The sequence below is a fragment of the Peromyscus maniculatus genome, chromosome 17 (assembly GCF_049852395.1).
Source record: "Peromyscus maniculatus bairdii isolate BWxNUB_F1_BW_parent chromosome 17, HU_Pman_BW_mat_3.1, whole genome shotgun sequence".
Classification (NCBI taxonomy): Eukaryota; Metazoa; Chordata; class Mammalia; order Rodentia; family Cricetidae; genus Peromyscus; species Peromyscus maniculatus.
In genome coordinates this window covers 57,650,074-57,673,722 of record NC_134868.1, presented here as the reverse complement: position 1 = coordinate 57,673,722, position 23,649 = coordinate 57,650,074, and the positions used below count along the sequence as shown (strand labels likewise).

The 23,649-nt window shown below is 48.8% G+C and overlaps 1 protein-coding gene and 1 long non-coding RNA gene across 2 annotated transcripts in view; one reads left to right on the top strand and one right to left on the bottom strand.

Moving 5' to 3' along the window:
- The window catches only part of Cul4a (cullin 4A), a 38,367-nt gene extending 21,912 nt beyond the window's left edge, over window positions 1-16,455 (top strand). The window contains exons 11-20 of the mRNA XM_076553719.1: window positions 50-242; window positions 3,435-3,539; window positions 3,672-3,782; window positions 3,864-3,949; window positions 4,381-4,488; window positions 8,084-8,197; window positions 10,925-11,030; window positions 11,389-11,561; window positions 12,571-12,723; window positions 14,997-16,455. Coding sequence (XP_076409834.1) covers window positions 50-242; window positions 3,435-3,539; window positions 3,672-3,782; window positions 3,864-3,949; window positions 4,381-4,488; window positions 8,084-8,197; window positions 10,925-11,030; window positions 11,389-11,561; window positions 12,571-12,723; window positions 14,997-15,092 — 1,245 coding nt within the window. The 3' untranslated portion in view covers window positions 15,093-16,455. The remainder of the gene's footprint in view (window positions 1-49; window positions 243-3,434; window positions 3,540-3,671; window positions 3,783-3,863; window positions 3,950-4,380; window positions 4,489-8,083; window positions 8,198-10,924; window positions 11,031-11,388; window positions 11,562-12,570; window positions 12,724-14,996) is intronic.
- On the bottom strand, window positions 3,147-22,660 carry LOC121823550 (uncharacterized). The gene is made up of 4 exons (XR_006065075.2): window positions 21,943-22,660; window positions 21,726-21,852; window positions 8,837-8,902; window positions 3,147-8,229 (listed from the first exon to the last, which is right to left on the bottom strand). It is a non-coding gene; the product is annotated as an uncharacterized LOC121823550 (long non-coding RNA).
- Between the last annotated feature and the right edge of the window lie 989 nt (window positions 22,661-23,649).

Sequence of the window (23,649 nt, the reverse complement as noted above, 5' to 3'; positions counted from 1 at the left end):
CGCCTTCCCAGGCCTGTCGCTGCTGACGGGGTTGTGTCTCCTTCCGTAGACCTTCGGGACAACCATTGTCATCAATCCCGAGAAGGATAAAGACATGGTCCAAGACCTGCTGGACTTCAAGGACAAAGTAGACCACGTGGTGGAGGTGTGCTTCCAGAGGAATGAGCGCTTTATCAACCTGATGAAGGAGTCCTTTGAGACGTTCATCAACAAGAGACCAAACAAGCCTGCAGAGCTCATTGGTAGCAAACCAGTTCTAGATGCTTTCCTCTCTACGTTTAAAGATAGTTTATACTATACGTGTGTGTTCCCACGCAAGGGGAAGTCAGGACTTTGAGGAGCCCTTGCACCATGTGGGGGGTAGGGACTGAGCTCAGCTTGGCCACGGGCACCTTTACCCACGAGCCATCGTGCTGGCCTTTAGGTGCTCTGTAAATACAAGAGCGCCAGGTGCGGGCACATGCCTTTAACCTGAGCAGTTTCCAGGTGGTGAGCAGGTGAATCTCTGTGACTTCAAGGTTAGCCTGGTCTACATAGCAAGTTTCAGACCATGGCTACATGATGAAAACTTGTCTCACAAAAAAGAAGAAGAAGAAGAAGAAGGCTGGACGTGGGTGTGCACACCTCTTTGATCCTAACACTTAGGTGGCAGAGGCAGGTGGATCTCTGAGTTTGAGGCCAGCCTGGTCTACGTAGAAAGTTTCAGGGCAGCCAAGGCTACATGAAACCCTATATCAAAAGAACCAAAAACACCACTCAAAAAAAAGAGAGAGAGAGGGAGAGCCTCAAATAGTTTTCCCAGCCAGGCTGATCACTTCGGGAGAGTCCAAGCCTCATTAGGCCGCATATGCTCAACAGTATTCACGTCTGCACAGTTGCGCATCCATGAGGGGGTGTTTCAGGGGGCTTGAGCAGAGACCCGAAGTTCTGCATCTGAGAGGCGGGGGTGGGGGGTGGGGATGGGGCCCTTGGTGAGCCAGGGCTTCCTGGTGCAGGGCTCTAGAGCTGCCTTGACAAAGGTCAGTGTGGATCCTTGTCCTGACTGTAAGAAGCCCTGAGCGGGTGTGTTCAGTGTGGGGACAGTAAGGTCACTGGCCTCTGGACAGCGTCGGTGTGAAGTGCTCTCTAGTCACCATCTGTGTTCCTACTCCACACTCGGGCCAGAATGGGAGCTCAGAGGAGACCGTTGTCAGGACTGCTCTGTGCGGTTGTTTGTTGTTATTTCTTGAATAGCCCTTAAAACTCACTCCTCCCCCGTTAGTAAAAGTGTCACTGACTTGATAAGGGCAGCAAGGAGACAGGAGGAGACAGGAGTGTGGTAGCAGTAGTCAGCGGTGCGGTGTAAGCACAGGTGTGCACAGCCGGAATAGCTCACAGCACAACAGGAAAACACCTGTGGGCTGCGGAGATGATTCAGTGGCTAGAGTGTTTGCCACACCGTGTGAAGACCGGAGTCGAAATCCCAGCACCCATGTAAACCCAGGCATGGTGGTGTCTGTAACTCCAGTGCTAGGGAGGAAAAACAGACAGACCGACCTCAGGACCTCACTAGCCAGCCAGCCTACCCAAACCATTGTGCATCAGGGGCAATCTCAAAAAGTGAAATAAAGATCACTGATGCCTTTCATTCCAGCACTCAGGAAGCAGAGGCAGGTGGATCTCTGAGTTCTAAGCCAGCCTGGTCTACAGAGCAAGTTCCAGGACAGCGAGGGCTACACAGAGCAAACCCTGTCTCAAAAGAAAAAAAAAAAGTTAGAGGAGTAGAGGAATGGTTGAGAAAAATGATTCCAAGATCCACCCTGGCCTCTGTACATTCACACAAGCAAGTACACAAACATACACAAGCATATGCATGCATACACCACATACAATATACATGTGTATATAAACATGCATATTTTTTTTTTTTTTTTGTTTCTTTTTGAGACAGGGCTTCTCTGTGTAGCCCTGGCTGTCCTGGAACTCAATCTAAGCCAGACTGGCCTTGAACTCAGAGATCCGTCTGCCTCTGCCTCCTGAGTACTAGGGTTAAAGGCATGTGCCACTATGCCTAGCCATTCTCCATAATTAAAAAACAAAAAAATAATAGGAGCCATCAAAACCCATTGTGGTTTAACCAGACTTCTGGGCTTCCATGGAGTTCTAACAGCCCCAGGGAAGTGTGGGCTTTTGGGAGTCCTGTCTCTGTCACGGTGTACATCTGTCGTCTTGTCCATCACAAACACCACCACCAAGGTTGACTTTGTCTCCTCAGAGACAAGAAGCCCCAGGTAGAACGTCCTTACTCCTGAATGCACACCTTGCCCTTGATGCCTGAGATCCCAAGGAGAATCCTCTGAGAAAATCAGCTGAGGTTCTTACCGCAGGTTTTAAAAGGGTGCATTCTGGGGCCTGTGGCAGTGTGTCCTAAACCCGTGTTTGACATCTAGGGTTAAGAAAGTAAAAGCCGCAGGACGGTGGTGGCGCATGCCTTTAATCCCAGCACTCGGGAGGCAGAGGCAGGCGGATCTCTGTGAGTTGGAGGCCAGCCTGGTCTACAGAGCGAGATCCAGGACAGGCTCCAAAGCTACACAGAAACCCTGTCTCAAAAACCAAAAGAAAAAAAGAAAGAAAGAAAAGTAAAAGCCTGCTTCTTTAAAATTCAGTCTGGGGGTCGGGCTGGAGAGATGGCTCAGCGGTTAAGAGCACTGTCTGCTCTTCCAGTAGACCTGGGTTCAGTTTCCAGCACCCACATGTCACAGCCATCTGTAACTAGTTCTGAGGGACCCGATGCCCTCTTCTGCCCTCCAGGGCCACCAAACACATGCATGGTGCACAGGCATACATACACAAAACACCCACACACAGAAAATCAATACTTTAAAAAATCAGAATGTGAAAAAATAAAATAAATAATCAGTCTGGGACTGGAGAGATGGACTGGTCTTCCAGAGTTCAAATGCCAGGTCACACTGTAACTCAAGCTTCAGAGAATCAAATGCCCTCTTCTGTCTCCTGATGATACTGGCAGAGACATAACACCCACACACATGAATAAAATAAATCTTTTTTTTTTTTTTTTTTTTTTTTTTTTTTTTTTTTTTGCCGAGGATCTAACCCAGGGCATAAATCTTTAAAATAAAATAAGAGACAAATTCAGTCTGAGATTGATTTAAAGAATTACTTTTTTAATCTATGGATTTGTTAAAGTTCTGGGAAGATAACATTCTCATCATTACCTTGAGACCACCTGTTTTAAAAAGTCCGCTTCTCGTCCTGCAATGGTGGTGTTTTGGGAAGGTTCCAGAGTGCCCAGTGTTGATGAGAGCTGTGTGGAGTTGGCTTTCCTTCTTGCTGTGTTGGTGTGAGATGTCCCCCAGGGCCGTGTGTGCACTAGCAAATCTCTCCTGCGGTGACCCCACCGCCAGTTCTGATGGGAACTCCTGCTCTTCCAGCCAAACACGTGGATTCCAAGTTACGAGCCGGCAACAAAGAGGCCACAGACGAAGAGCTGGAGAGGATCCTGGACAAGATCATGATACTGTTTCGTTTCATCCATGGTGAGACTGGCTGGACGAGCATGCTGACCTGCACTCCGACCCAGAAGTAGTACCCAGGGGCTCTGTGGCCATGGAGTGCATGCAGCTTGTAAAGCGGCTGTCTCAAGTCTTGCTCTTGCTGTTTGTGCACAGGTAAAGATGTCTTTGAAGCATTTTATAAGAAAGATTTAGCCAAGAGGCTGCTCGTGGGCAAGAGCGCGTCGGTGGATGCGGAGAAGTCCATGCTGTCGAAGCTCAAGCACGGTGAGCTGGGGGGCTGGCTCGCGGGTGGGCGGGCGGGCGGCACGCGCGGCTCTTCCTCACCCACTCCTTCCCGTGTCGTAGAATGTGGCGCTGCCTTCACCAGCAAGCTGGAGGGCATGTTCAAGGACATGGAGCTGTCCAAGGACATCATGGTTCACTTCAAGCAAGTGAGTTGTTAAGTAAAACTGGCTCGAGGGGTCTTACAATTCGTCACGTTTGTAACAGAAACCAGGTTAAAAAACCATTCCAGAGACATTGGAACACAGCGGAGGAGTAGTTGGAAAGACGGAAGTGGGTCCACATGCGGAACTGTGTCTTAAAGATTAGACACTTAATCCCAGCGCTTGGGAGGCAGAGGCGAGCGAGCGAGCGGATCTCTGAGTTTGAAGCCAGCCTGGTTTCTACCTAGTTAAGTCCAGGACAGCCAGGGCTACATAGAGAGACTTTGTCTCAAAAAAAAGAAAGAACAAAAAAGATACATAATTGTACACACACGCACACACACACACACACACACACACACACACACACACACACCATTTCTTCTTCAATGCATTAAGTATCTATTTACTTTGTCTTGGATATCTTTGTTTTTTAGCATATGCAGAACCAAAGTGCACCAGGCCCCATTGACCTCACAGTGAACATTCTCACCATGGGCTACTGGCCCACATACACGCCCATGGAAGTGCACCTCCCTCCCGAGGTGAGTGATCGATTGCTGGGCAAGCCCACTTAGGCCAGACCTGTTACCAGGTCGCCCACTCCATGTTCTGTGGCCCCTGGAAAGTGCTCCTGGAAAAGGACCTCTTCGGTCACAGTCTATAGACCATGTCTTCCTCTTCCCCATCACAAAGACACTTGTGAAATGACAGCTTACCTGGCTGATGGTTGCTCTCTACCATAAGGTGATGCCAGAGTCTTGGTCGTGGTGGTGTTTAGGGCCTTTTAAGTATTGACTTGATTGGAAGTATTGTAGAGCCTGAAGTGGGCTCGGTGAGGCTAAAACCCAACATGGCCACACCATGAGTGATGCCCAGAGGAGGAGGAGCAGGGTAGACCTGGTCAGAGGGTGAGGGCCTTTCCCGAGGGCAGCGAGGGTGAGGCCGAAACGTGAGGACCAGGTCACCACTCCCTCCTGAAGCTCCTCTCAGGTCTCAGACAGGTTTCTCTGTTTCCTTGTGTGGATCCCACTGACCTCCGTAGCCTTCTGTCTGACTCCGTCTCTGTCCTAAGGACCTCACTCACCACATCAACAGACAGGCCCTGCAGCTCGCCCTGTGTCGGCTTTCCCTTGACTGTACACGGTGTCCCGTGCCTCCCCCTCCCTGAGCCTGCCTGGACCGGCCCCTGGTCAGTTCCCCCACCCCGCAGTGCTCCCTGCCCCATCTGCTATAGGTTTGACCACTGGGCTCATGTTTAGTTGGTTTTCAGGCATCTTTGTTCCTCAGCAAAATCTCTTCCAGCAAAGCTCCATGCCGCCTCTGTCCTGGGAGCTGTACTTGGTCACACCCTCTGGGAATCATTCTTCCTCTGTCTGGCAGGCCTCTCAGGACACTGCCAGTGTTTTCGCTTGTTCTGAAGTGTGTGGGGTGGTGCCTAGAGCGCCATGGTTAGCACTGGCTGCGTAGACGGCGTCTCTTTCCTGTTCGGTGGGCTGTGTGGTACCTTTGCCTCACCGCCTCAGTGCAGGCTCCCAGAGTTGTCCCCACGCACTCAGATCAGAAATGCCCCTGGGAGGAGCCCTCATCCGAGCTTGGCCAGCTGTCTCAAGTCTGTCCTTGACAGCGGCTGTGGTTAGTCTGAGCTGTCGGCACGGTGGGACTGAGGACTAGCCTAGGTAGTGAGGCATACTCTCCTCTCGTGTGTCTGGGAGGACATTTCTAGAGAGGATTGCATCAAGAGACCCTGAGCTGTGTGGATGGGTCGAAGGACCCTAAGAAGCTTGTGGAGCTGTGCACAGTGAGTGTGGCTCTGCTCCCTTTGCATCACTTCTGCTTCCGGCCACATCTCTGCCACGCCCTTCCTCCAGGTCCTTTCCAGCTTGCCATGGGCCTAAAGGGGATGGTACCACCAAAGTGTGGACTGAAACTGGCCCCAAATGAACTCTTCCTCTCTCGTTCTTTTTCTCAGGTATTTGTCACAACAGTGAACACTGGCTCGCAGTGTTGTGGTACCAGGAGCCCAGGGCGCACAGGCAGAGCCACATCTCGGGCTCTGGATCAGTGTTCTGCAAATGCTGTTGAGGTGTCTTGTGATGCTAGGCTCCTTTGGCCGCCGTTGGTGTCTGACCTCTGGAAACAGGAACTGTGGGGCTGTTCAGGACTGTGGGACTGTGTTCATCGGCCGTCTTCCTGGGATGAGTGGGGCTGGTTGTCCAGTCCCAGCTCTAATAGAAAGAAGGCTCTAGTCTCCTTTTATATTTCAGTGTTTATGTCTATCACTGGACTCGTGGGTTCTTATTTACTTATTTTGACGCCCACATCATCCCAAATCTTTGAGCTGGCTCCTTGGGCCTTTCCTTCATAGCCTCAGTGTCTTTGAGTACGTTTTTTGTTTTCTAGAAAATGATGTTGGAGCCTTACCTAATACTGTAGTTTTTCAGCTGTGGCAGAACACACCTTCACATAGAATTTTCCATCTTAAAGTGACGTATTAAACAGATGGAAGCCCTGTTCCTTGGGTGATCACCTCTCCTTGTCTCTTCCCTTGGGCTGCAGCCAGTGTCTGCTCTCTATGACTTGCTCGCCCTGGGGCTGCTTTGGGGCTCACACGTGATGTGCACACTGACGTTGGCATTAGCTCCCTGTGCCAGGATTCCTCATGCTGCGCTGCATGTTGGTGCTTTATTCCTCTTTGACTCTGTGTACAGACAGCTTGCTCAGCCATTCACTGGATGATGGGTGTCGAGGTTCCTCTGTGAACACCTGCTCACTGGTGGACAGAGAGCTGTCATGGATGATGTGTCTGTGGAGATGGGTGTAGAGGTTCCTCTGTGAACACCTGCTCACTGGTGGACAGAGAGCTGTCATGGATGATGTGTCTGTGGAGATGGGTGTAGAGGTTCCTCTGTGAACACCTCTGCTCACTGGTGGACAGAGCTGGAACAGCCTTCCAGGCCTGAGTTGTTCTGCTTTGCATTGAGCTGACCAGTGAGGAGCACCTTGCTCCTCCTCCATGTTCTTGACTCCTTTTTGCCATCCCTGCAGCAGGGGAGAGGTGCTGCCTCACCTGGGTGACACAAGGCAGGCGTCTTTTCACGTGCCTGTTGGCCATTTATGAATCTTCGGAGAACTGTCTATTCAAGGCCTTTTTTGAGTTGTCTTTTGTTATCTTAAGTGCTCTTCACATTTGGGATGCTTGACTCTTAATCAGATCTGTGATCTGCAAATATTTCTCTGTGAGCTATCTTTTTACTTTCCTGAAAGTATCTGTCTTAGTCTGTTTTCTGTTGTTGCAACAGACTTCCTGAAACTGGCCCATTTAACTCTAAAGACTGGGAAGGCCAAGGTCCAAAGCTTCCTGGGATAAGGGCATCAGGTAGAGAAGGGGCCCAAGAGAGGTAGCCAACTGCTGGTGACTACTAACCCGCACACTCCCTCGGTGCCTGGGAAGTCATCCAGCTGTGCTCTGCATGCACTTGTGAGTGTGACCGTGTGTCGTGTGACACTTCTGTCACTGACAGTACTAGAGAGAAGCCACTTAGAGGAGTGAAGGGTCCTTTGCTCATGGTTTCAGAGATCACAGCCCAGGGTCAGCTGGATCCACTGCTTTGAGACAAGAGCATCACAGCAGCAGAAGCATTCAGGGTCAAGGAGAAGAGGCCAGGGATGGGACATACTTTCAAAGGCATATCCCCAGTGACCTACTTCCTCCAAACAGGCCTCACCTCTGAGTTTCCAGAACTTTCCAGTGCTGTTAAATTATTAATTCACTGATGAAGTGAAAGCCGTCGGACGTGAATCCCCAAGGGCCATTTGGATACAAACGATGACAGTGTGTGACACCGGCCCTAGCCAGAGGGAGAGGAAAGTCATTGGGCTACAGGCACCATTTGAGTCCGGGTGGCCACATGTGCCCCTGGAGGTGACTAGAAGGAGTGGGGGAAGCCGAGTGTCAAGCACCAAAATGGACAAAAGCCAGCTGTCCCAGGAAACTAGGGACTCGGGCCTGTGGTGTCACCACAGGTGGTGGACTACAGAAAATCAGTCTCAGACTCTGCACTGCCTTCTCAGTTCAGCTGTGCAGGCCTGGGGAGCTGGGGAGGCCGTGCTCAGTCTCTGTGTCTCTTGGCTTGGCAGATGGTCAGACTTCAGGAAGTATTCAAGACTTTCTACCTGGGCAAGCACAGTGGCCGGAAGCTCCAGTGGCAGACAACACTGGGACATGCTGTGTTGAAGGCGGAGTTTAAGGAGGTCAGTTCCTTGTCCAGTGCTCCTGTATCTTCCTTTCAGCCAGGATGTTAAGAGAGTTTTCAGGTTACTGAACTTCCGTATCAATGAAAGGCAAGATTTTTTTTTTTTTTTTTTTTTTTTCAGCACTAGCTTTTCATGGTCAATAGAAAATTATTTACCAGAGTTGGGGGATGCTCTTGCTGCACAACCATGAGGCCTGAGTCAGATCCCCAGCACCCATGTGAAAAGCCAGGTGTGGGGCCTGAAGAGATGGCTCAGAGGTTAAGAGCACTGCTTGCTCTTCCAAAGGTCCTGAGTTCAATTCCCAGCAACCACATGGTGGCTCGCAACCATCTGTAATGAGATCTGGCTCCCTCTTCTGGCCTGCAGACATACATGCAGGCAGAATACTGTATACATAATAAATAAATAAATCTTAAAAAAAAAAAAAAAAAAAAAAAAAAAGCCAGGTGTGCGTGTTAGCAAGGTGTCACCTGACACCAAGCCACAACCAGGTTCGTTCCCAGGACCCATACAGTAGGAGGAGAGAGACAGTTCCCACAATGCCCTTGACCTCCATGAGTGCGCCATGACAGGCACACCCACACATACAAAAACAGTGTTACTTAAAATATCTCCAATAAGCATAGCTGTGCTCACCTGTAACCTAAGCATTGGGGTGCAGAGATGAGGGGCATCACAGGGACTTGCTAGCCGTCAACCTTCCTGAAAAATAGTGAGATCTGAGTTCAGTAAGAGACCCTACCTGAGCAAAGGCTGGAAAGCAACAGCATAGGACACTCCGCGTCCTCCTCTGGCCTCTGCATGCATGCCAGCACACGGGTCTACACACAGTTACATACCACACATACGCGCTTTAAAAGAGCAGTGGGTGTGAAAAGGCAACTGGAAAAGAAGATGTGCTCCAGTTCTCTGCTCAACACAGTGAGGTGTGTGTGATGGATCCCAGAGAGGGCAGCAAGTGCCGCTTCCAGAGGGAATTGATTGTGTGTGCAGTGGCGTGGAGAGTGGCATGTACAAGTTTGACCGTACAGATCAAAGCCCAGGCCACCTACTTTTTACTGCCTTAGCTCCAGTTCTGAGAAGCAGCTGCTTTGGTGTGCCTGTGTGTGGGCACACGTGTATGCACGAGTGCGTTCGTGAGCCCAAGAAGCCCGAAAGCAGGTCAGATCCTCTGAGACCAGACGACAGCTGTGAGCCTCCTGGTGCAAGTTCTGGTCCCGGACAAGAGCAGCAAGCTCCACTGCTGGGCATTCTCCAACTACCCTTCCTTCCTCCCTCCCTCCTCTTTCCCTCCTTCCCTCCTCTTCCCCTCCCTCCCTCCTCTTTCCTTCCTTCCTTTCTTCCTTCTTTCCTCCCTCCTTTCTCCTCTCCTCTTTCCCTCCTTCCTTCCTCCCTCCCTCCCTCCCTCCTTCCTTCCTTCCTTTCTTCTTCCCTCCCTCCTTCCCTCTTCCCTCCCTCCTTCCTTCCTCCCTCCCTCCCTCCCTCCCTCCTTCCTTTCTTTCTTCCTGATAGCTGTTTATCTTCCTTCTGTTAGAAAGTGCCAAGCCAATGAACCAGAACCCCAGAGGGGAGTCTTTCGAGATTTACTCTCTTCTCTTCCCTTCAGTTAGAGCTGGGAGTCCTTCCTAAGACATCTCACAGATCCGGGGTAGGAGTGCCCACTGCTGTCACCAGCAGTCCTGGAAGAAGGGAGCAGACGTAGGCTGCATGACTATGTGAAGGAGTGTGTCGCCAGGCAGAACATGGGAGAAAGCCTTCCTGTCCACACCTAACTTTAACACACGATCGATCATGTGTGCTGAAGTGTGTCGAGGAGAAGACTGCAGTTCCTGTTTTGTGGAGCCATTGGAATGCACGGATGGGTGTCACGTGCACCCTCCTGCAAGGCATTAGCCGAGTCCACTTCTGCCCTTGTGTCTTCCGTTGCTTTCTGACTGTAGTTAGGAGCTGACCTCTGCAGACAGCATAGAGCCCCTGAAGCTTTCTGCTCATGGGGGTCAGGGCTGGGGTCCGGCAGGTGACACCCAGCACTGCTGCTCCCCAAATCCCCTTCCTATTCTTTTGTCTTCTCCATACAGAAGTGCTGGATGTCATGGCACTGGCTGGCACGTGTGCCCTGGCACATTCTAGATAAGGAAAAGGGACCGTGGACCATCCTAGGGCAGAATCTGCCCTCCTCTCTTTTTGAACAAGGTGTTGAGGAACATTCTGTAGGCCTTTCTTACCCATGCTGTCCCCCAACCTTCCTGTGCTCCTGCTAAGCCTCTGGAATCCCATTGCCACCCAGAGCCTCAAGAAGCCATGTGTGATGGTGCATGGTCATGAGCCTAACATTCAAGAGGCAGAGGCTTGAGGATAGAAAGTTGAAGGCCACCCTGGGATTACATAGCAAGGCATTGTCTTAAAAACAGTAACAGCAGCTAACAAGTAGTCCTGATGTCTGAGAAGTGATGTTAAATGCAAGGAGCAGTGGGCACACCACACTGCTGGTTCACAGGCATGTGCTGCCATGTCCAGTGCAAGACAGGAGTTTCTAAGTGGAATACCCATAGTCATTTCATTCTCCATCAGTATAGTCAGTGTTTTATGATCAGGGACGTAATTCCTTCTTCCGCGGTGGCTGTCAGTAAGTCCTGAGTCCCCAAAACCACGCACACAAAGCAGGCTGCGGTAACTCGCAGTATGGCTGAACACAGTCCCTGTGATGGCTTCCTTCTCTTCAAGGGCAAGAAGGAGTTCCAGGTGTCGCTCTTCCAGACGCTGGTGCTGCTCATGTTCAACGAGGGGGACGGGTTCAGCTTCGAAGAGATAAAAATGGCCACTGGCATAGGTAGGAGGAGTCCTTGGGGCCGTTTTGGTTTTGGTTTTGGTTATTTTGGAAATAGGGTCTCGCTCTGTCACCTTGGCTGTCCTGGAACTCACGGAGATCCGCCTGCCTCTGCCTCCCAAGTGCCGGGATTAAAGGCGTGCGCCGCCGTGCCCTGCTCTCGGTGCTGCTGTGTTAATTAAAGGGGGTAGAGCTGGCGGTGTAGCTCAGTGGCAGAGTGCTTTCCTGGCAGGCACGGGACGAGTTCCTACAGCAGCACTCGAGGGGACAAGTGAAGAGGAGGCGTAGCCTCTGCTGTGGCCCAGCGTCTCAGTGTCCAGGCTGTGTGTTGTGTGACCAGCGCCTCCTTTGCCTCCCTCAGAGGACAGTGAGCTGAGAAGAACTCTGCAGTCGCTGGCCTGTGGGAAAGCACGCGTTCTGATTAAAAGTCCCAAGGGGAAGGAGGTGGAAGACGGAGATAAGTTCATTTTCAATGGAGACTTCAAACACAAGTTGTTCAGAATAAAGATCAATCAAATCCAGATGAAGGAGACCGTAAGTGCCGGCTCTGTCTCTCAGTATGCGCTCTCACCGTGAGTCCTTAGCTTTTCTAGTAATGTTGACTGTTAGAGGTCAGAGCATATGTCTGAATCCAGTGCAAATGGAGGGGTTTGGAGTAGTGTGCCTTCACGATCTTTCATTGATTTTATGTTATCAGTAGACGTAAAAGTCAAGAAATCTGCTTAGCCGCTGTGTCTGTGTGTGAACTCACACCTTCCTGTGTCGGATGCCAGCACAGAAGAAGCCCGTGGGTTTCCAGAGCTAGTGCCTGCTCTGCTTTCCCTGGTACAGTCAGACTGTTCCGGGCGGGGCCTTGGAAGAAGGAGGGTCTCCTAGAGAACCTACAGGTCACAGAGCAGCACTCAGCAGGAGGGAGCAGGCACTCGGGTTCCCAAATGGACGCAAGCTTAAGATCAGAGCGGTCAGCCCTTCTGACCTGAAGCTCTCTCTCACACACACACACACACACACACACACACACACACACACACACACACTGGGGTCTAATGGCCTCCTCATTCCTAGAGATGCTTAGTCTAGGTAGGTGTGTGAGGAGAATTTTTATAAAGTATGGGGGGGGCATGCTAAACAACCCCTCCCCCACAGACAGTAATTGTGTCATTCATCCTGAGTCTTTGAATTTGCCGGACAGAAAATATACTCAAATACTCAATATAAATACTTATATTGATAAGGAGGCTAGAGAGATGTCTCGATGGTTAAGAACAATGGTTGCACTTTCAGAGGACCTGAGTTCCCAGTATCCACTTGGGGCTCACAGCCATCCTGTGCTGCATTTGTACAGAAAATACAGCTCGAACATTATTTTTCCAAGTGTTATTTGTAGAGTTGTACACTTGTGAGAAGTTGAGCTTTCATAGAACAACTTGAAATGTAACAAACTCATCCAAGCCCGCCTTAGTCTACATGAAAACCAAGTTTGTCAGGACAGAACCACACTGGAGCGTCGTCACACTCCTCCTTCTCTCTTGTCTTTGTCCAGGTCGAAGAGCAGGTCAGCACCACGGAGAGAGTGTTCCAGGACAGACAGTACCAGATCGACGCTGCCATAGTCAGAATAATGAAAATGAGGAAGACTCTTGGTCATAACCTTCTAGTCTCTGAATTGTACAATCAGCTGAAGTTTCCAGTCAAGGTAAGTGCTGTCGGCACAGTGGGATGCTAGGTCTGTGCTCAGTCACAGAACGCGTGGGCAGCTCAGTGTCCTCGCATCTGACTGATAACATGGGCCCTGTGTGAGCAGAGGCCAGCACACGCCATAGCAAGGGCTCTGTGCTGCAGATCCTTGACATCACCACCCTGGAAACCAGAGACTCCGCTCCTCCAAGCAATTCATACTGCATGCTGTGCTTTCAGAAGGGAACGAGGGCCATGAGATACCAGGACAGCGGGAGGGGCTTCCCTCACCATGGCACGGAAGCCATTCCCCGGGCCCTGGGGCAGTGGTGTTGGTAACTCCCGGGCCCTGGGGCAGTGGTGTTGGTAATTCCCCGGGCCCTGGGGCAGTGGTGTTGGTAACTCCCTGGGCCCTTGTGGCAGTGGTGTTGGTAACTCCCGGGCCCTGGGGCAGTGGTGTTGGTAGCTGCTGGATTCAACATTCACACATCACAAGCTACATAGCATTTCCTACTTTGGAGATGTAAGTCGGCCTCAGACTTGCCCCTCTTTCTTGTTCTGTAACTGAGCTCTGAGGCTCTGCTAATGCAGACGAGCCTAAAGTGCACTGTCACCTCAGAAGGAGTTGAACCCTCAGGACCGCTGGCCTTTAGCAACTGGAAGTCCCCTGGTTGCATGACACGTAGTTGGTCTTTTTATCAGGGAGTCACACGGAGACAGATTGATTAGTCAGTGCCCCACCCCACCCCGTGATGATGGGTGCACAGCCCAGGCACTACTGTTGTTTCCTCCCTCAGCCAGGCGCAGAGTGACCTGGTAATTACGTATAAAGCACAGTGTACAGCCGGGCAAAGCGCTAGCCCCCACGCTTTCAAAGCTAATTGTATGCTAAGCCATAGCTTGTAAAATGGACGGCCTGCTCCTGAATAGAAGGGTTTGCTGCTTGGAAAATGATGTCCCCCTTAGCAGAAGGCTAAGTGCTGACTGAGTGCGCCCAAGTGCTGAATGATGTGCTTCCTACTACAGCCTTAGAAGTAGAGGCAGGTGCCTTTTGGGCAGAGACATTCTAAGGCTGTTGACTTAGCCCTGGTTTTAGTCATCCACAGAGACTGAGTTCTTTGGCATGGTGGTGCACATCTTGAATCCCAGCACTCAGAGGCAGAGGCAGGCGGATCTCTGTGAGCTTGAGTCTGTCCTGGTCTACAGAGGGAGTTCCATGACGGCCAGTGCTGCATAGATAGACCCTGTCTCATAAAACCAAACAACGAAGGCAGGGCCGGGTATTTGCCTGGTCACCTGCTTTATATCCGCATGGCGAGTCAAAGCGGTGAGAACCAGGCTCTGCGGCGGTGTTTGTGTGGTGACGATGACAGGTCCACTTGTGCGGTGACTTAGAACACTCCCGCATCTGTGGCCATCCTGTGTAGAGGAGCGTGTCTGGTGAGTGGAGTGACAGGGTTGAGCTCAGGGGAATGCTCCACAGAGGATGAAGACGGCTAGAGAAGGTGCAGACCCATAATCCTTACCTCAAGGGGCTGAGGCAGGAGGACTGCTGCGAGTTTAAAACCAGCCTGGGCTACGTGATGAGTTCACAAGGTCAGCCTAGAAATGGAGCAGAGCCTTGTCTCAGAATCTCACTAGGACCAACAAGATGGCTCAGTGGATGAAGGCATTTGTCACAAAGCCTGACGACCTGAGTTTGGTCCCTGAAACCCATGTGTTTGGAGAGAGTGAGTCCCAGAGGTTGTCCTCTGGCCTCCACACAGGCATCCTGTCATATGCCCACACTCTTAACACACAAAAGAAACGAGTGTAAAAAATTTTTAATAATAGCAAGCTGGACAGTGGTGGCCATGCATGCCTTTAATCCCAGCACTCAGGAGGCACTCTGAGTTTGAGGCCAGCTTGGTCTACAGAACTAGTTCCAGGACAGCCAGGACTACACAGAGAAACCCCATCTCAAAAAAACAAACAAACAACAACAACAACAATAATAGCAGCAAAATAAGAATGCCCCACTAGAACATGATCAGATTTTCCTTCCAAACATGTGAAAGCATGCTACATGTAGGATTTTTCCTACTTATATGCTCATGTAAGGAGATAAGGAAGCCAGGTGCAGTCATTCCTGTTTAAACATCAGTTCAGAATATGATGGGAACATGATCATTTCGTAATTATCAGTGATCTCGGTGTCTGTTGTAGAGCTGCATGTTTTTGTCCTGCAGGATGTTAGGTTTATGTTTCTGAGTTTAGTACCCTATCATAAAAAGTTTGATTTTTCTTTTCTAGCCTGGAGATTTGAAAAAGAGGATTGAATCACTTATAGACAGAGACTATATGGAACGAGACAAAGACAGTCCAAATCAGTACCACTATGTGGCGTGATGCGTCAGCAGACTGCCGTCTCGTGATGAGACAAACACTAGAATGCACCTGCAGAGTGTGCACACGGCTGCTGTGCTGTCCCCAGGTCCTGCAGCTGCAACTGTGGACACTTGGATTCAAAGCAGAGGACATGGTTCTTGGATCATCCTTCCCAGGGCGCAAGGACTTTGACATGTCACTCTTTTTCCTCTCCATTCTTCCTCTCCTTCTGTTTCGTCACTCTGACTTTAGATTGGACATGCCCATATTAGTTGAGAAGTTCCCTCACAAGCTCTTGTTCCTCTGGCAGACAGCCATGGGTGTGGTTTGTTGTGTGTGTGATTGTGGGACACAGTGGAAATACCCTAGATGCTGCATTCTTCCCCATATGAACACTCAGAGGGAGCCCTGGGTTGGTGGGCACTGGAAGAAAGTGTCCAGACCACCAGTCAGCTCTGCACCCTAAGCACCAGCCTCTGTTCTGTGTTTTCAGAAAGTTCAGAATTTGGGCTTCTGTAAATCAGGTTTCTAAGTGAGGTCCCTGATGTGCCAAGAGGACACCGTGTCTGTCACTCGAGATACAGAGCCCGTCCAGCAGGCTGCTTGTCGTTTGTGTTTAGGGCTTGAGGGTCCCACGTCTGTTTCGGTGCTGGCTGAGTGTGGAGGTCCTGGCTTTGGCCCTGGGGTGGCTGCTGTCGGACTGCTGAGATTGCAGTTTGTGTGATGACCATAATAAAGCTGGGCCTGGTTTATAGTCTTGCATAGGGACCGTCTTGGATCTCTGCCCTGGCACTGTACAGAACTTAGTGATTTTTGTCAAACGGCTAAGGACTTGTTGGTGCCTGGTGACATACTGTGTGTTCACACGTGAGGTTGAGCAGTGAGAACAAGGCTCCATGGTGGTGTTGGCATGGTGATGATGACAGACATTTTTGCAACATTTAAAAGTACTTTATATTTTACAAAGTAGCATGTTTCATTTTGATTAAAAGCTACCAAAGGAATTTTGATCATGTATAAGTGTTTAAAGCAATATTTTCTGGAATATACCAAGTTTATATAACTCGATTTTATGCTAAATTATTAAAGGATTCTCCCTTTTTGAAACATGCATGTTTAAAATCTGACATCTTTTGGGTTCCCATATTAAAATCCTTACTCTTTAAGTATCATTTCTATATTTGTAAATTTTCATTTATGAGTTCTATGATATGTGGTCTCTGAAAGACCAAATAGATTTCTATTTCTACTTCTTATATTTTAAGTTCATTGTGTCTACAGATTGTTAATATTGTAATTTAATGTAGACTTACTTTGAATAAAACTAGTTTAATTGGCCTTTAATTTACTTTAATAAAATTTTCGATATACAGACTACACACTCCTTCTAACTGTTCAGCAGTCTTAACAGCTGGCAAATCAAAGAAAAGGAAACACCTGTCACTGTCACAGGACTGTCCCTTCCTTCTCTTCCACTAAGGCTGCCAAGGATGTTCAGCTGGACATCCCCACTCATGGCTGCCCCATCTCTCACTTAGCAGCATTGTCCAGTGTCTTACCAGAGTTAATGTGGAAAAACAGCAGAGAACAGTGGAAAATAAAGGACGGAAAGCTGTAAGACTAGAAATTGCTTTTCAGAACATTGTTTGCCTAGAAAACTGAAGAGAAACAAATGGAAAGTTGTGACACAAAATTAGAAGTCTGTTGGTAGCCTTCCTACAATACTATTATGAAATACTGTGTTCCAGCGGCATCATGGAGAAGACCAAATACCTATCTGAGCAATTCTCATGAGGATTCCCTGAATCTGTGAATGATGTAGCACTATTCTGTCTTCTGCAGCATTCAAAGATGGGACTCCTCAGCCATGCCTAGTGCTGTGGGCCTGCCCTCTCAGCCACTCAGGAGACTGAGGCAGAAAGATCCCAAGTTCAAGGCCTGCTTGGGCCATAGAGTGGGTCAATAAAACTCTGTCTTAAAAGCTAAGGGGGTGGGGGGAAGATTGAGGATGTATTTCACTGGCAGAGCACTTGTCCATCATGCTTTGTTAGCAAGCCCCTGGTTATGTCTGGCCCTCAAAAAAAAAAAGATGTGATGTGAATTGTCTCTCACTTTAAAATACAGATAAGGTGGCAGCCAGGTGACTCAATGGGTAAGGACACTTGCCACCGGCTCTGATGACCTAACTTCAATCCCACGAATACACATGATGGAGCTAACTTCAATCCCACGAATACACATGATGAAGGAAGATACCCAACTCCAATAGGCTGCCCTCTGACCTCCACAAGCACAAACAAATGTAAAAAAAAAAATTTTTTTTTCAATTAATGTATAGGTAGGTGTTTTGCTTGTGTGATGGCTGTTGGTTGTCAACTTAAAAACCCAAGCAGCAGGCACACCTGGAAGGGATTTTTACTTAACTGCATCATTTGAGGTAGGAAGACTCATCTTCAGTCCAGATCATTTGAGGTGGGAAGACCCATCCTAAATCTGGAACCTTTTGCTTTTTGTAAGCTTGCCCTCATTCTCACTAGCAAGTTCATCTGTCCTGCTGCTAGGGCATTCCTTCCCTATTTCTTCAGGATTCTGACACAGTGAAGACCAGCTGAGACCCCCAGCCTCAGACTGAATTACTGGATTCCTGAACTTTGTGTCAGGAAACAGCCATTGATGGACTAGTTAGACCAGAGCCTGTAAGCTACTCTAATACATGCATATATATAGAATCAGTTCTGCTCCTCTACAGCCTAGAGAGAAGCCTGGCCACGACAGGCTGCATGTGTGGCTGTGCACCAAGTCTGTGCCTAGGGCCTGTAGAAGTCAGAAGTGGGTATGGGGTCCACTGGAACCAGAGTTCTAGACAGTTGTGAGCTATCATGTGGGTGCTGAGAATAGAGCCCAGGTCTCCCGGAGGAACAGCCAGTTTCCTTAACTAGTGAGCAATCCCTCCACCCAGATTTATTTTTGTATGGCTTTCCAGCATGTATGCATCTGCATCCTGTGTATTCTGTGCCCACAGGGGCCAGAAGAGGGCATCAATCCTCTGGAGTTGGAGTTAAAGATAGTTATGAACCACCATGCAGACACTGGATACCAAACCTTAGTCACTGAGCCATCTCCAGCCCCCTAATACTTTTTTAAATTCCCAATGTTTTATTCTACTAAATTAGGTAAGATTCACTTTTTTAGAAAAGGATTAGTGTTGAATGGCCTTTTGTTGTTGGGGGTTTGTTTTGTTTTGTATGTGAAAGAATGAAGTGGGGAAGGTTTTATGTAGCCTAGGCTGGCTTCAAGTTTCTCTTGTAGCTGAGGATGACTTTGAACTCGATTGATTCCCCAGGGTCCAAGGAGGCTTTGCTTTGTCTGGCGTGGGATATCGGGGAAAAAAAATCTACGTACGCTATGTTCTTATGTCTGTTAACTTTATTCCTCTAAGACAAAATTACATCAATTCAACTATAGCTCCACCAGGCATTCAAGACAGGAACAACTCTAGACATACCAAGCTCTATATCCGTCTACTCTATTTCTCTGGGATGAAATCCTGTCCCCATAACTGCAGTTCCGTCCAGCTCCCTAGCTCATAGTCCAGCTAACACTAACTCCTATGCTTTCAGCCTCATCTTCGTCCTCTGTATCTTCTCTCTCCATCTCTGCTACTCTCTACTCCTGGCACTCAGAAAACTCTCCCAATGATCTGCTTACCCTCTATGGAACCTCCACCATCCTCTCTACTTTCTCACCTTGCCTTTCTTTCCCTGGGCAGGAGGTTCCCTGCCTCCTCAGGAATGTTGTTTTATCTCTCACCTTGATATGTAAAAACCTCTTTTGTTCTCAGTCAAAATGCTCTGGAGAACCACTAGGCCTCCTCAAGGCCAGGGAATGCTCTAAGCTTCATTAGCACAGGAAACAAAGCTATGTGTCTCCTGCCAGCTTGTCTCCTAAGCTCAGCAGGGCAGTTAGTAACTTAGTAGGTTCAGCAGGTCTGGGGAGCTGAACTGTTTACCAATTGGTCTGGTCATGCATGGATTTCATAGCAGAAGACAGCTGGAATATTAAAGGCTGGGTAACACCAAATATTCATAATAAATGGCTTTGCCTTTGACAGACCCTTGGCAGGTCAAAGTTCAGCTTTAATACACAGATGAATCTCTTTTTTATTTTTATTTTTTTAGTTTTTTTTTAAGACAGGGTTTCTCTGTGGTGTTTTGGTGCCTGTCCTGGAACTCGCTTTGTAGACCAGGCTAGCCTCGAACTCATAGACATCCGCCTGTCTCTGACTCCCAAGTGCTGGGATTAAAGGCGTGCGCCACCACCGCCCGGCCATAGTAGGATTCTTACTTGTATGTTCTTTATATACATATGCCTTATGTTTTTAACCTACACCAAAGATTTAAAAAATAAACCTGGAAGGGCCAGAGAGATGCTCAGTGGTTAAGAGCACTCCTGCTCTTGCAGAAGATCTGGATTTGGTTCACAGCACCCATATCAAGTGTGTCACAACCTACAGTTCCAGTTCCAGAAGATTCAACACCCTTTCCTGGCCCCAGAGGGCACCTGCACACTCGTATACATCAATTCACCCAGGCACACACATAAATCTTTAAGAACGGTGGGGGAGCCAGGCCGTGGTAGCTCACACCTTTAATCCCAGCACTTGGCAGAGGCAGGCAGATCTCTTGTGAGGTCAAGGCCAGCCTGATCTACAGAGTGAGATCCAGGACAGGCACCAAAGCTACACAGGGAAAAAACAAATAAAACAAAAAACGGGTGCTGGAGAGGTAGTGAATGATTGAGAGCACTTGTTCTTACAGAGAACCTGGATTCAGTTCCCGGCACCCCATGACAGCTCACAACCACCCATAAGTCTAGGCGGTCCAGTGCCCTCTTCTGACTTCTGGGGACACCAGGCACACATGTGGTGCACATGTAGACATGCAGGCAAAACACTCATTTTTTTTTTAATGGAACAAATTTGTTTAAAGGATGTAAAATCCCTACCCATCAGGAAAACAGACCAACAGTGCATGGGGTGAGTGAGTTTTGCACCCAGACGAGAGAGGAAGGTGCAGTGGTCACACTGACTCATACAGAGATGATGCCGCTGGTGGAAGTCCAGCTGGTGATGGAGAGGGGACAGGTTGAGGGGCGTAGGGAGACACTGGTCACACTAGGGACTGTGGACTTGTACTGCTGTGAGTGAGTCTAAGAAGGGCATGAAGTCAGTGAAGGGTGAGCAAGGGCCCACTGCTGGAGAATGTCCAGAAGATGTGGCTACTGGCAACCACACTGTCCACGTGAGAGCAGAGAGCTGAGAATGGGTCGGGCTGCCTAACACTCCCACAAGATGAAGAAGCCGCTGTACCAAGGTGCCTATCCTGTGGACTAGAATTTCTGGGTGAGAGTCAATGAAAGACCAGAGGTCTGGAGGTGGTCACGATGTGGAGAGACAACTCACATCCATTGATATGTGCTTTACAGAGGCAGGGGCACACCGGAGCGTGGGAAGGGCCTACATGAAACGTGAACCTAATTAGTCTTAACAATAAAACCTGGAGTCAGATATTGAAGGTGAAAGCTGAAAGATCAGAGAAGCAGAGCAGCAGCCACTAGAGACTTCTTACTCTATGAAATCTCAGACTGAATAGGGCATCCTGTCTCTACTAATCCTCAGACTGAGAGGGTGTGTGTGTGGGGGGGGGGGGGTGATCCTGTCTCCACCCTCCTTATATTCCTGTCTTTAACTCCCAAATCCTGGGATCAGCCAGGCGGTGGTGGCTCATGCCTTTAATCCCAGAACTCGGGAGGCAGAGCCAGGTGGATCTCTGTGAGTTCAAGGCCATCCTGGGCTACCAAGTGAGTCCCAGGAAAGGTGCAAAGCTACACAGAAAAACCCTGTCTCGAAAAACCAAAAAAAAAAAAAAAAGATAACTGCCAAATCCTGGGATCAAAAGCATGAGTTCCCAAGTACTTGGATCAAAGGTGTGTACCACCACTGCCAGCTCTGTTTCTCTTATAGACTGGTTCAATCTCATGTAGCTCAGGGTGGCCTTGAACTCCTGATCTTCCTGCTTCCTCCACCCAAGTGCTGGGATTAAAAGTGTGTGCCTGGCCTGTGTGGTTAACTAGTGGCTAGCTCCGCCCTCTGATCTCCAGGCAAGTTTTATTTGTCAGAACACAAACAAAATACCATACAACACCTAGGGCTGCAATGGATGAAGGGAAGGCCTCCATCCCATTTCCAGGATCAGGATGGAAGGGACCCCAAGAACTTGAGGGACAGGCTGTCCCCTCGACAGACCTATGGGTAAAGGGGTACAGCATTGTCAGGAGCTGTGCTCCAGAGAGAAGTGCCTGGTTTGGAGGGCCATGCTTGGAAAGAAACAAGAGACCTGTGGCTGGCCTCTGGAACAAGCCAGGAAGCTCAACTGTGAGAGAAGAGAGTGATTTATCAGGAGCATCTGACCTCACAAGCGTGAACTCAGGTTGGTGGGAAGAGCTGGGCGGGGTGGGGGGGGGGGAGGGGGAGCAGGGCTGGCACTGGAGGTCCAGGGCAAAGGCCTGGTGTGCTAGACTCTCATGTGCACGTGACTGCTGGGCAGCCTTCCCTGCCATCTCCCCACATCTGCCCTTCTACTTCACTGCCCTTACTTTTGCCAGAGGATCTGTGATGAAAGTCACCTCCATGGTGTCCTGTCCGCATTTCTGGGTTCATGTTGGTAGCCTCCAAGTCAGATGGCTCTTTCTTGCTTTTCTGGAAGGCACATGAATAGTGTCCCTGTGGAGGTTAGAGGGCAACTTAGCGACCCAAAATAGGCAATGGGCTTTGCCACTCCTTGGGTCTCCTGCTCAGGAGAATAGAACTTACGTTCTTCATGCTTTGGGTGCATCCTCTGGCCTGCACACCACTTAGGGTGGTGTTCTTCGAGCACTGTCCACCTTTTTTTTTTTTTTTTGGAGGAGAGTGGGGAGGAGTCAAGATCTCACTGGAGCTCACCAGGTGCTCCGGGCTGACCGGCCAATGAGTTCCAAGGCTCTGCCACCCCTTCTCCCCCCATGCTGTAATAATAAGCCATGTGATGTCATACTGGCTTCCCTTTTCATGCTTCTGTGGACCAAACTCAAATTCTTGTGCCTACATGACAAGCCCTTAACTCTCGCTGCCTGGGGGACCAGCCTCCAGCAGTGCAGGGCTCAGAGGGAGGCCATGGAGTCTATGACTTTTCTATCTGAGGGGGTAAGGGGAAAAGACACATTCTCTTGATGGTTTCCTTCAGACCTTTTCTTTATTCTTCTTTTGCATTCTCTATTCTTTATTTTCCTGGTGATTTCCTTCTCTCATTCTTGATGTTCTCCTAACTCTATCTTTATTCTTGATGTTTTCCTTCTAGTCCCTTCTAAGTCTCTCATTCTTGATGTTTTCCTTCTAAATCATTTTAACTCTCTCATTCTTTTTTTTTTTCTTTCTTTCTTTTTTTTGGGTTTTTTGAGACAGGGTTTCTCTGTGTCGTTTTGGTGCCTGTCCGGGATCTCACCTTGTAGACCAGGCTAGGCTTGAACTCTCAGAGATTCACCTGCCTCTGCCTCCCGAGTGCTGGGATTAAAGGCATGCACCGCCACTGTGGGGCCAACTCTCTTATTCTTTCTTTTCTTTTTTTTTTTAAGATTTTTAAAATTCCTTTATTTAATATGTATACAGTGTTCTGCCTGCATATTTGCCTGCACACCAGAAGAGGGCACCAGATCTCATTACAGATGGTTGTGAGCCACCATGTGGTTGCTGGAAATTGAACTCAGGACCTCTGGAAGAGCAGTCAATGCTCTTTAACCTCTAAGCCATCTGTCCAGCCCAACTCTCTCATTCTTAATGTCTTCCTTCTAACTCCCATTTTGATGTTTTTCTTCTAGCCCATTTAAAATCTGTCTGTATTCTTTTTCTTACAGCTTACATACCCAGAAAAATCTTTCAGGCAATATAAAAATTACAATGTGGTTACATTCTGTTTTTCAATTAATTAAAAAAAAAAACAGCATGTTTTCCATGCTTCTTACATGATTAAGCATTCTATGTATTACAGGTGGAAAAACAAATTATCCCAAGAACCCAGGTACATTCATACCCAAGCAGCTTGTTATAGATTAACCATGTGGGCAAGCAAGGTATTCTTCTCAGCCAGGTCTTTTACTAGCAGGCTGCATTTGCACTTACAAAGAAAGGGCCAGTTACTTTATTGCTTATCTTGAGAGGTAATCTTAGAAGGAATCACAAACCTAAGCTTTTATATATGAAAAAGAATCAGTCAGCTCTTGTAGCATAAATTCTAATTGGCCATAATAATAAAAACCCAGAGTCAGATATCAGGGTAAATTCTGAAAGATCAGAGAAGTAAAGGAGCCAGCCTCTAGAGAGACCTTTTACCTCTACCAAATACTTAGAACAAAGTGGACATAATTCTGTCTCCACGAATCCTCAGACTGAATGCAATGAGCCCCTGTCTCCTCCTACCTTATAGTCCTCTCTCTGCCCAGCCATATCCCTTCCTGTCTCCACCTCACTAGTGCTAGAATTAAAGGT